This window comes from Lonchura striata, chromosome 5 (genome assembly GCF_050655825.1).
Source record: "Lonchura striata isolate lonStrDom1 chromosome 5, ASM5065582v1, whole genome shotgun sequence".
Lineage (NCBI taxonomy): Eukaryota > Metazoa > Chordata > Aves > Passeriformes > Estrildidae > Lonchura > Lonchura striata.
The window spans coordinates 64256919-64269946 of record NC_140707.1 but is presented as its reverse complement, the minus strand read 5'-3'; the positions used below and the strand labels follow the sequence as shown (position 1 = coordinate 64269946).

Here is a 13028-nt window from a genome sequence, read left to right as displayed (position 1 = left end):
TACTAGCAGTATTTATTTTTGTAAGAGTATTGTAGGGCTTCTTACTTGAAAATGATCTTCAGTAGCCTTGCCACCCATGTTAAGAACATTCAGAGAACTGGCACGCTTCATGCTGCAACCAGGACAGTGAACATGCAAGGATAAACTGATCAGAATGGCTGAAAACTACAGCTCTAAAAACACAAGTACAACAACGAGCAATGCACAGTGAAGGGAGTGGGAACAATCCCTCAAAACTGATCTGAGGCACGGCCTTTAAGGTAACAACTACAGAAGTTCAAATAGATTTGCACTCACTTCTAATTACATATAAACCCCCCTGAAATTACAAGATCCTTGCCGCTTAAAACTTTTCAGGCAACTGATCTGACTCAATATCTCAATTTTTAAAGTGCATCAAATTAATGCAGCAACTTACAGTGAGTTTTAATTAATTAATTTTCAGTTTCAATTTTGTGTGGTTTCTTATAAAAGCATCAAAACAGTCAGTTTAGGAAAAAACATCTGAAACATAAGTTTGTTGTGTAGGCAGCATTTACCTTGAAAAGGCTACAACAAAAGTTAGTTTGGACTTCTGCCTCATTTAGTTAAGTCTTCAGAATAAATTTTTAAAAGCATTTTAAAATTATTTAAGTATTTCAAAGTGAAAGGAAATAAGATGGTTGCTGCTGTTAACTTTGGTTGTGCTTTTGGCTTTACAACACTCCAAGCAGGTAACGAGCCCCCTGGAATACAGTATGGAAAGCAATAGAAGAGGGGAAAAAAATTCATCACCTACCCAGGATCTACTGACAGTCAAAATACCACTGCATTAACTGCAATATCTGCTGCTGTTTCAAATGAAGATTAATAATTTACCTACATTTCTCAAATATAGACAAAATTTGACATAAAATATTTTCAAGTGTGCGGCATGAAATTCATGATCAGCCCTAAGATTCCTGTCATGGAATGTCTGATATCCTTTACACCAGTGCCTGTCCATTCGTCAGAATATTCTGCATTTCCTCTGATTTTTCACAAGCTCTTTAACTATTTCAGAACTAAATGAGGGCTTTGAATACATTATTTGATGAACTGGTCACAAGACAATGAGCCCTAACCCTGCAGTGCTACCTGCAGCTTGGGACACTGGCTAAAGCAAACTTTCCAATGCCTTCCATGGCATGGAAACATGGAAAGGTTTATCCACACAGAGCACTTTAGTTATTAACCAGATTTTCTTTCTACTGAAGCAACACTGCTAACAGTCAAAGCACGAGTTTTGAATACTTTGGGAAAGCAAAAGCTGAGCAGGACAATGAGCCAAACCACGGGGCAGCAGCTGGCACACAGCACAGCCTGGCTGGGTCTCCCCAGCACTAAATCTGGGTGTTTCCAAAGCCAGAAGCACACACAGTTTAAAATATCTGACATGAGTGTTAGCAACAACAAAGCGAGGACTCATGCATGGTGTACACCTCTCATTTATTCAAGGAAACAGGTACAACAGGGGTTATATATGGAAATCAAAGGAAGTTAATCTGTAAAACAAACAAAATGTTACAGTAAACTCTCCAAAAGAGCACAAAGGTTTATGGAAAACATTCCAGGGAAACAGAAAATCCATCAGTAAAAGTTCACACTGGTATTTTAGGTTCTTGCTAAAGTGCCAATTAAAAAAAAAAAAATCATACCTGAGATACTACTTTATTTGTGGGTTGGTCTTTTATTTGTTTGGGTTTGTTTAAATTTACATTTTTAAGAACTTTAAGTCTGGGAATTGCACGTTTAGCTCCCTCCATGTTACAAACATGACTCCACAAAGAACATGCAGGCTTTTTTTTTTTTGGTGCATAAATAAGAGCAATAATGAAAGCTTGGGGTTTTTTTTAGATTAGAAATCTCAACTGTTCTGCTGTGTGGTCAATATTTTTGAAGTGAAAAAAAATAAATAACACTAATTAATCAAAGTTAAATTATTACAGAACTGAATTCTGAAACCTGATGAAGAACTGATACCTTCCTTCAGGTATTGCATGCTTCAAAGACCAGTTTTAAGATACTTATTTGTCAAAAAGGCATTTGCAGGATTGTAAAGAAACAATTTCCCTGATGAGTTTTCCATTTTATTATCTTGAACCTTCTATATCAAGTAACAACACAGACTCTAAGTCCTTCCTTCATCCTGTGAGTCATTGTTATTCAAGTATTTCTCAGTCAGTGCTCACACCAGCACTGTCAATTCCTATGTAGAGAAGCAGAGTATAAACAAGAGGTGTACATCAAGTTCCAAGTAAAGCCTTCCTCAAGACACAGGCAGGGAATGCCCTGTTAAGGAGGGAGGCACAGAAGTGTTCTAGCTAAAGTGGCTGCCTTCACAGCAAGGAAGATTTATATGTGTGCTATGTCTGTATTGAAATATTCAGTTACCAAACACACTAAAACCCAAAGGTCTGCATGGTAACAACTCAATATGCCTTTTGCTACACTTAGAGGAAGAAAAAAGAATTAATTCTATTCACTAAAGTGTCTTCTTAAAATGAAATCAAAATGATTTCTTTGAATATCAATATGTAAGCCATGCTTTATGACCTACAAATCTGGTGTTTTAATACCAGAAATCTCTGCATTTGTTATTAAAACCAGCTAATATAAATCAGGATTTAAAAACTCTATTTATTACAAGAACAGAAATTAAAGTATTTATTGTTCTATATACTGAAAGTGCCTATCTACAGAAAAGCCTGTCAATGTAATACACTTATTGCAGATTTTAAGAATAAATTATTCCTTGAGAACTGTGGTGACATCAAAAAACAAGATGATTTTGTCAGAAAGGGAAAGCAAGATACTGCTTTGCTTTCAATTTTGTCTCATGTTAATGCCTTCATCTGAGGAAATCTCATCTGGCGCTACAGACCCCAGAGTGTAACTCATGTTAGCATGGGAGGAGGACTCTGGTCAGGTAACACAACTCAGGTGCAGACAGTAACAAGGCAGGTGAGTTCTCACAGGCACTGCAAAGCCTGTTTTAATCTTCAGTTTAATATAATCTTCAGTTGCATGTAAGCATTTTCTACACCTATAAACATGGAATTACTTTACCTGCAGAAAGAGCTAGATATAAATACTACAGAGAATAAGGACTAAACCTCCTGGCTTTTGTGAAACTGAAAACCTTTCCATGTCCCACAAAAATGAGGAGAAAATGCTAATTTAGCTATGGATAAAAGTATCTATTAATACAACAATACACCTGAACTATGATGTATGAACTCTGGACAGAACTGAATAGAAAGAGAAATACAAAGTATAGAACTGCTAATTCTGAAGAAAAAGAAGGAAATCTCCCTTTTATTCTATTTTGGCTTCCCTTTGTTTGTTTTCCCTAAAGCATTTTACATTTACACATTTCATTCTTCTAACCTTGTGCTTTCCATAGTTTATTCCCAACCTCTTATGTCAGAGGTAGTTCTTAAAAGATGGATCAATACATGCAAAGGAATTTTGACCTTCAATTCTATTCAGTGCCTTCAACACCAAGTGTTTGGCAGTGAAATTTTAAGTAACAACTCTAAAATTCAGATCAGGCTGAATTTGAAACCGATATGCAAGGAAACTAATTCTACATGTACTGCTGCTGTACTTAATGTTTTACAACCATAAAAACTATAAGACAAAACTTCAGTGGAGCACTTCCAGAAACACAGCGAGACCCTGCCTCCAGGTCACTGTCTTATGTAGTACCATCATCATCATCATTATCATCTACATTACTCAGATTCAGCTGCTCCATCAGAAGCTACCCCAAGTTCTCCAATACAACTGTTTTAAAGCACAAGTTCACACTGCCAGTTTCCTGTCAGCTAAATGAGTTGCAGTTTTACACAACAAGGGCAAAAAAACCCTGTAAAATTGACTGCAATTGTGTTGGGGGTGAGGGGAACACCCAGAAGTGACACTGTGAAAAGTAGTAGGTGCATTTTAACATTTCAACTTCTCTGCAGAAGTCATTAAGTGATGACTGATTTTATGGATTTATTTAGAATTATTACATACATTCAAATCCATCATCATATGGTTAAATTAGGAAGAGTGAGCAGTCAGACTCAGTAAATGTGGATTTTACCAGACTTCATTAGGGCCAAAATATTAGTAAGATAACTAAGATAACTAAGCTCAAGTTTTTCAACATTCTCCTCTGCTCTCTGCATCTGAGTTTTCCAAAAATAGAAACCAAGGGGGGCTTCAGTTGGTAATCCTCTTTATGCTCACAGCAATGTATAAAGCTATAGCAACAATATACCAAGATACTAAACTATATCAAGAATGTTAGTTACAGGTTTAGTGTATTCAGGCTTTTACTGTAAAAACCAGAAACATTTATTATTCTCCACTGCTGTGTGGAAAGAATAATTTTGCAGGTAATTAACATGTATTAGTAATTCTATGAAGCTTTTCTAATCTTCAAGTAGGTAAAGCAGCAAAAAGAAAAAATAATTTTTTCTAACAGAGTTAATTCTTACAAGGAAATATAAATCCTCAGACGTTACAGAACTTACAATGGAAGTTTAAGAAGTTATTTCCTATTTTATTTTTCTCTAAGATATAGCTGTGTATGATATGCAGTTGGTTAAGCAGGGAAGGGGACACTGCCCTAGGAGCTACCCTGGGCTGCAGAGGGGCACAGAGCGAGGGACGGCAGCACAGCCAAGAACAGAGAAGGATTTACCCTGGGTTCTTTGGTTCACTGTCCCGGGAATTTCCTCCCTTCAGCTTCCTAACCAGCTTCTCGCTGCTGCGCCTCAGGGAGGCTCGGAGCTTGCTAAAGGAGCCACTGCGCTTTAGGGATCCAGTGCCATCCTGAAAGAAACCGGACACATGTGAAACTGCAGGAGCTTGCTGCCCTCCCCCAAGCCTGGACTGAAAACATTTCAGTGATGAATTACTACTTTTTAATTGCTATTAATACATACTCATACTATATTTACCTAAACATGTAATACTATATAGCTACAACTTTAACAAAGCAAGAGTTCCTTCCAAAATGTAAAAGAAATTTCTAAATGTGAAGACATGCCCAAGCCACAATTCATCATTAATAAAACCCCACCACAGTAGTCCAACAATTCACCACCAGCATTTCATATGAGCACACCATGGTTAACAGAGTACAAGCCCCAAGCAAAAGCAGTCCATCAGTCTAAGAAAAAAAACATGATTTGTTCTAAATATCTACATTACTTGCAAACATGTTTAATTAATGCTAAAATCCATAAACAAAAATATTTCTGATCAGAAATACTTATAGTCAAACTCCTGTGCTTAGTTTTTAATTTTTACCAAAAAAAAGTAAACCACAATGGAATTAATTTTTCATATATTGCATTCATGTTTTAGACTGCTGTGCTGACTCAGAAAAACTTGCAAGAGTGACCACAATCCTAGTTTTAAACGTTTTTGCTCTTACAAAACCCCAACAGTTTAGTAAGATGAGAAGTGACCACTTCCTACTCCACAGAAAACCTATGTGATTATGAAAGAAGAGTTGAAAAAGAAAAAAGCACTACTAAGCAAAGACAGACACCTGAGTTGGAGTGAGTTTATTAGAAGTTAGAAAGACAAATACACAAATCACTGAACACCAAGATTAGTAGAGAAAAGCGTAATTGCCAAAATCTCACACAAAGACTAAACAGCAATGCTACTTTAGAATAATTGTAAGTGAAGACATCCAGAGTTCCATATTGATGTTAACCATATAATAGGTCTCTAAATACATCTTAAAGCACTTGGAGAACATGCTTTACTTTTACGGGTTTGGTTTTTCTCCTGTAAAGATCACCATCATGCCATTTCAATAATACCTTGTGTGATACTTTTAACTACCTTTATTCCATAGTGAACAGCTACTTATAAAGGTCATTGTTACTTGTTTGGTTTTTTTACTAATGTATTACACAGCAAATGGTTGTAATAACATTTGGTATGACTAGATACATATCTGGCAAAGCTACACAGGTACAGAAATAGAAAACCAAAAACGACACCAGCACTGAAGGAATGGCCAGTTTACTGGGAAGTGTAGCTCTGACAAGAATCTTAAGGGGTTTGCTAAAACACAGCAGTCAGTACTGAAGAGAGAAGTTAAAGCTTGAAGATGGTGCACGCCCGTCATGCAGGAGACAGTATAAGAATCACAAAAGGCATCTAGGCCTGTCAGAAATGGAGAGAGAAAAACTGAATCAAACTGTTGGGAAAAATTCAACAGTTTTCAATTTTGAACAGTTAGTTTACAGTATTTCTAGGTCATGTTCAAAACTTTTTTTTTTTCCAGAGTAACTATTTGGACAGCCCTTAAGTACAAGGTGCAGGCCCTTGCAATTACCAGAACCTACATCTTTATGCAGTTTCACCTACACCACTGAGATGGGACTGACAAATGAGCATGACTGATGCTGTCCCTCCAAGTTAGAATTTGTATAAAATATGAAATACCTTTAACAAGAAATAGCTTTGTCGTTGTATTTCATAAGCAAAGAAAAAAAAAGATTTTTTTCAGCTGACGTTAACACAAAAAAAAAAAAAAAAAAGAAAAAGAAAAGAAAAAATAATAGAGCAAAGTGCATTCATTTCAGCTTTAACTTCTGTCAGGAATTTTCCTTGAAACAAAAGTGCAAGAAGAAAGAGGTCTTCACCTAACCTCCAGACAAAATTCTCATCATTCCCTTAAGGAATTTGAATCCAACTGGTGTCGGTCACTTCACTTTCACAAGTATTTTTAGAACATATCTGTGTTTATGTCTATATATATAATCCAAGTGGGATTTTCTCTACTGTCCCTAATGCAGTGAGGGGCAGCTGAAAACAATGTACCTTTAAAATAAACTGTGCTTCAACTTGCACACTTTTCATTCTTTGTGCAAGTACAGAGGCCATGACTGATAGGTTCATGACACCTGTCTTGAGAGCCTTTACCTCTAACAACTGGAATGAACAGTAATTAAAACTATCACTGGAAATGGCAAAATGCCTTGCTACCAAGTGATTAGAAGATCTAAATCTGAGTATTTATGTTTCAAACTAAATTACATATGTTGTTCACAACTTAAAGACAGAATTCAGCTTTGCAGGATTGCATAAACTAAAGTCTACATTCCAGCCAGGAGTATTAAATCAGTGAAAAAGCTGATTATTCCTGTGGTTTGCCATCAGGAGTACTAGAGTAGTGAAAATAATCCAAAGGCAAGACGAATTTGGAGTATAACTCTATACAGTAAACCTAACTAGAACAGTAGGAATAAGGAGACAAGCTTTTGGGTACTTCAAATCTAAAATAAAAATATCAAACTGTCTGACACTTATTTAAACAAGAGTAACTCTCCTCTGTGGTAGTGAAATCCATAGTTTTCCCTTCACACCTGAAGTGCACTTACATGCCCAAAAGCCTGTGTCTCTGAAGCATATGGCTTAGAGTTATGGACAGACAATTCCTCACACTACAAACATTATAATAAGTATACAAAGATTTTCATCTGCCCGCAGCAGGCTGCCAGATCAGTCTAAAAAAATGCCAGTTACAGGTACTCACTGTTATTTTTTATATAAAAGTATAGTAAGAGATCAAAGTCTTGGCCTTCCCACCTTAGATTTTTAAGAACAAGTACTTCCTTGCATTTTCAAGCATCTTCTGCTCACTTTAACTCATGAACTTTAGAAGTGACATGAAAAGATGCACTTAAATGTGCCTGTTTTAATAGTGACTGGCTGATATGCTTCAATAGATAGTTCTGTTCTTTTGGAAGAGTGTAAGATATTGCATAAAAGCCTACAATGCTTATTATGGATTACATTACATATAGAAGGCACTTAATTACATCTTCTGACAGAATTTTGTTGAGTTTGACTTACTGCATACTCCACCTATTCTCTCAGAGTCAGCTTGACCACTTCAAAAGAATTTAAATGGAAAAGGCCTCTCTTCAGGCTCTGCAGACACAAATAAAAGATCCTACAACACTTCATGAATCAGAGTATTTTGTCTGGAGGGAACATACAAGGGTAAAAAAAACTACAGAATATAAAGAAGAGGAAAGAACATCACTGAGATAGAAACACTTGCAGGGGGAGGGAGAGAGAGTTGCCCACTTCACGTAGAACATGTAATACAAAATGCCTTCTCTTAAGAAGGAGGAAAAAAGAAATAATGAAGATGAGAATGAAGTAATGCCACTTCAGCACACTAAAAATGAAGTCTGCTTACCCTGAGATGTCAAAATTTAGTTTTTCAGACCAGCAAATTTATCACTGAGTTTGATTCAAATATTGACCTAGAAATACTGCTTTTCCCCAGGAGGCCCTTTCCATCCAAACCCTGCATGCATTAATGACTATAACAGAAAAAAGTTTAATACATTTAGAATATACAGTCATGCAAAGTGTAGTGAAAATTAAGGGAGGAGTACAGTACACAGTTCTAATGCTGGATGGGTAAAATGAGAATTAAAAAGAGAGTTATTCAACCTGACTTTGGCTTTATTAATGATGCAGTATTAATTCACAATAGATGCTGATTGACTGTCTTGGCACTGAGAACACCAATGCCAAGAAAACAGTAATAAAGAGACAAAAGCAAAGATGGAAAGAACATTCTCCTTTAAGACTAAAGAACTACATATTTTCTCAAGGTTGCTTTGGAATGCTAAGTTTTGTCTCATGTGGCTTACAAAAAGATGGGGAGAAAAAGATTGCTATTGTAAGAGAAATGAAGCTTCAGAACCCTCAGTCTTGCAAAGTAGGCTACTTCCCCTCCCATACAGCAAAAGCAACATCACTTTTATAATCTAAGAGAGTATTTTCAGCAGAACTGCAGCTGGGAGTTAGTTAAGAGTGCAGTATGTATCCCATTGCCAGCAATGGGATAAAGCATGAAAAAGCTGGTGACAGACACAAACTACATAAGCCAGGTAATAACTGAAAGCTTGCACGATCCTTCAAATTAAAGGAAAACAATGGAACAATGGTTAGAAAAATGCACATGTAATCACATTATATATATTATATATATATATATAAAATATGTATGTTTTCACTTTATGACAATCAGTGTAGCAGAGTGAAGCCAATATATGGGAAACGAATAGGAACAAGCCCTGGCTCCAGACAGATTTTAGTATGGGAAAGTCATGAAGTCACCATCACATTGTTATGTGATGGCACTGTCTCTTAAAATGGACTGTATAGCAGATTGGAAAGCAGGGTAAGGAGGAGATTAGAATTATTTTAGTGTTAGAATGGTCATTTTAATTTACTCTGAAACTGCTAACACTCGGTATATTTCCATAGCAAATGGTTTTTGCGATTCCAACTGATGGAGTATCTTTTAATTAAGCATTTAAATTATAAGCAAATATAGCACCAAAAGGAAAAAAGCAAAAGTGAGTTAATTGCAAGAATATTTCTACCAGTAAAAACAAACCACTGACAAGCAATTGTACACCAGACCACAACCAGGACACTCAATCAGCATTACACGACTCAGCCTTGGATACAACTGCTTGGGATTCTTGCAGAAATGTCACCATACGGGACAGCAACAGAAAGGATGTCTTAAAAGACTGTTTTAAAATATTATGAGTTTTTTAGCATTATGATAGACAGAATGTTATTCTTTGTTTCTTAATTGAATCTGCAAAATTAAAAAATACAAGGTAGATGAAGCAGGGAACCCCTGAAAGCAGAGCAGGCTGGTGAGTGGCAGCCCTAGTTGTGAGGTGATGACTGCCTGGGCTGTTGTGTCCAACTGTGTACTGTACTTACCCCGTTCCACTCTACGCTCATACTCACTTCCTCGCCGCCATCAGGGCCGCTCTCGTACTTTACCACATCCACGTTGAGGCTCTCCCTGCTCCGCCGCTTCTCCGTGCTCTCAGGGTCATTCAGCACCTCGGCCACTCTCTGTTTGTGAACATTGTCAAGACCCTGAGAATTTGATAGAATGGGAAGAGGCTTTATCTTGTTACAAGCTCTGTTCATCTCCAACTTACACGTGACAACCGTGCCGAGCAGGAAGTAAAACTGACCCCCAATTCCACCAGTCCAATTCTGCTTTCACAGAGCAGCTGAGTTGCCCTTTCTAAATTGTAAGGATCAACACAGCATGAAGTGAACAGTTTAGCAGCTTGACAATTCACTGACTTGCCATAAGTCCCCACTGAAACTGTAATATCTATCCCATTAGTTTACAGAAGTAACAAAAGGTTTCTGTTAGTCAGTTGTATGCAGCAACTGAATATTTTTAATCCTGACACTCCTTATTAAAAATAGAACAGAAAAATTGGCAAAGGAGATACCCAGCACAACTTCCCCATTTTCCCCCAGCTACAGACTGTTTCCCAGGACAAGCAGCCAATTAATTGAGGACTGCTGGCCAACACAATGTTTTCTGCTCTTTCATTTTCCACATAATTTCACCCCTAGTTTGAATCATGTCCCCAGTACATGGTGCCACTGCCCTAACAATTAACCAAACTGCAAGTGTTAAGATGTATCAGTTTATCATCAGTTCAGTCTGAAATCAGAGGGTGACAAGGCACTGAAAGTTTCTATATTCTGCATACAGGAAGTTGAAAATCTGCATGGCCACAATGCTGAAACATCATTAAGGTGAATTTTCATACTTGCCTGTTTACGAGATCTCATTGCTGCCTCTTCTAATGTTTCAGCAGCTTCAAATTTGCCCTGTCGTCTGTAAAGTGCCCCAAGGTTCTTTAAAGTAGTTGTTACTGTTGGACTATTGAAAGAAAAGAAAAATAACTCTATGTGAAATATATATTCACACAGAAACTTTTCTCAATTCACTAATAAAAGCTTAAATTAATACAGTGCTTATCATGTTTTTGTAATAATTTATTCTTGCTTGAAATGCACTATTCTGTACTTCATGTACACACAGTAACCTGCTGGCCCCTTTCAAAGTGTATCAATGTCTCTGTGATCGGCCAACATCCCTGAAACTGAAATGCCAAAACCTTGTGCTCCTCAGCTGCACCTCAAGGTGAAAACTTAGCTCTAGATGAGCATATCCAACTGAATAATTGTGCAGCTTCCAAAAAAAATGCTTATTCATGCATAGAGACACCATTAGAGAGACCACATGTAGCACGTGTTAGTCACAAAACTAATTAACAGCTTCTTTCATCAGCTTTTACTTAACACCTATTTGCAGTTCCTACACATTGCAATGTGCTTGAACAACAAAAGCAAAAAAATTGCCCATTTCATTAACAAGTCTCACAAAAAAGACATTTTTGTTTCAATGGCACAAAATTAGCTCAATCATAGTATTTTTGAGCGAAGTTCTGCCCCACTAACAACAGAGAAAAGATCTCCTCATGCATTAGAATGAACAAGTACATGAAAAACAAACCAATAAAATGTATTGTACACAGAACTCAGGATAGGGAAAGAAAGAGATTTCAACAGTACAAGGGCTCTGACTCTTGTTAAACATGAGCATTCAAATACTTAATAAACAAAAATTCCTCACTATCAGTACTAGTTGCAGGTTTTTTCATACACTTCATCACCTACATGTTAAAAAAGCTGCAGTAATGGAACAAAATTAGAGCAAACAAAAAACATTTCACTAACTATAATCCAAAGTTGAAATCCTTGCTTCTCTTTTTTCACTTTAAATACACACTGTCATTCACACAACTGTATTCTTGAAGATTTAGAAACTCATGCAATGCTTAGTTGTGGCAGTTTAGCTTTGTTTTCTTGTGTCAGCCAGGTAACTGAAGGTGCAGTTATTTGCAGTCTCATTTTTGGCCCTCTCCAGAGACCTTGCAGGGGCAGGGAGTGGTACAGAAGGAAAGGTCACCTACACTGCCACCCGAAGGACTGCCAAGAACACACCTGGGGCAATTTTATGTCACTTACTGGATCTAACCAGCCCCGAGTAAAAGCAGCCTCAGGACTTGAAAACTGCTGCTGTATTCCTGAAAACCAGTCTTGGGCCTGGAATTTTTAACACTTTAGTTTTTATAGTCCTAACCAAGGAGTTGCTTTGGTTCTATTTTCAAAAGTGCTTTAATCTGTGACACTGAGAATTAATGAGTTGTTTGTCCTGTGAAGAAATTACTCACCTATCAACTTTGCAAGCTTTGTACCAGCCACCATATTCTCCAAAAGATGTGCCATCTTTTTGCTTTCCCTAGAACAAAGGTATTGTTGAAAAAAAAAAGTCTGATTTGCAACTTAAACAAATACAAGTTCCAAAAAATATTTATGACAATGGTCTTACTTTGCATTCTTCCCTCTCTTCTGCATGCATCCAGATAGGCTTATTTTCATCTGGTGAGACAAAAAAAGTATTTTGTAGAAGAACAAAACTACAAGGTGTTGATTGTTTGATTTTCACCACTCTGAAATGAAGCTGAGAACCAGGGAATTATACTACTGCCACAAAAAAAAAAAAAAAACCAACAGCCCTTACTGTCCATACTACAAGCAGCAGATAAATAAAATATACACCTCTTTTACAGTTTTACAATTCTGTCTCCTTTTCTTATCTGAACTTAGAAACAGTTACTTCTGAGAAGCTTTGAAGTCAGTATATACTGCCACCCATTTGTCATGTGTCTAGTTCTGAGCTAGAAAACATGAATTTATTTCTTTTATCCTAACAACTACTTTGACATCTACTAAGTGGCGCATATGCTACTGCCATGGAATGCAGAGCAAGTGCTTTACTGGGATTTTTAGTTTATAAAATGCACATGACTTCAATGTACAGTGTAATTCTCAATTTAAAGGTATTTTCCCCATTCTTTAAATATGCTAATGAAGAACTTGCATTAACAATGTCTTTATTTATGTCACTAAAATCCTGCATTGACTTTTTCCTGTGACTGGGAAATTATGTACATTTTTCTGCCTCTATAAAAATACCAAAGTTGGGTTTAGTGGGGTGTAAGATATATTAGGCCAGCAACAAAATCCATAAAATCTAAACCCACGAAGTCTACCTCATGTTCTTGAAT

At 36.8% G+C, this 13028-nt stretch overlaps 1 protein-coding gene across 7 annotated transcripts in view; it reads right to left on the bottom strand.

Moving 5' to 3' along the window:
• Window positions 1-13028, bottom strand: part of KLC1 (kinesin light chain 1) — a 45600-nt gene that overhangs the window by 5284 nt on the left and 27288 nt on the right. For 2 of the 7 annotated variants that reach the window (XM_021528897.4, XM_085582318.1), the window contains exons 10-15: window positions 12290-12339; window positions 12132-12199; window positions 10666-10774; window positions 9802-9963; window positions 4715-4845; window positions 46-112 (exon numbers count right to left, since the gene is read on the bottom strand). In XM_021528897.4, the coding sequence (XP_021384572.3) occupies window positions 46-112; window positions 4715-4845; window positions 9802-9963; window positions 10666-10774; window positions 12132-12199; window positions 12290-12339 (587 nt within the window). Of the gene's footprint in view, window positions 1-45; window positions 113-4714; window positions 4846-5570; window positions 6199-9801; window positions 9964-10665; window positions 10775-12131; window positions 12200-12289; window positions 12340-13028 lie in introns of those variants that run through there. The other 5 variants (XM_021528899.4, XM_021528900.4, XM_077783942.2 and 2 more) reach the window with 5 other exon arrangements.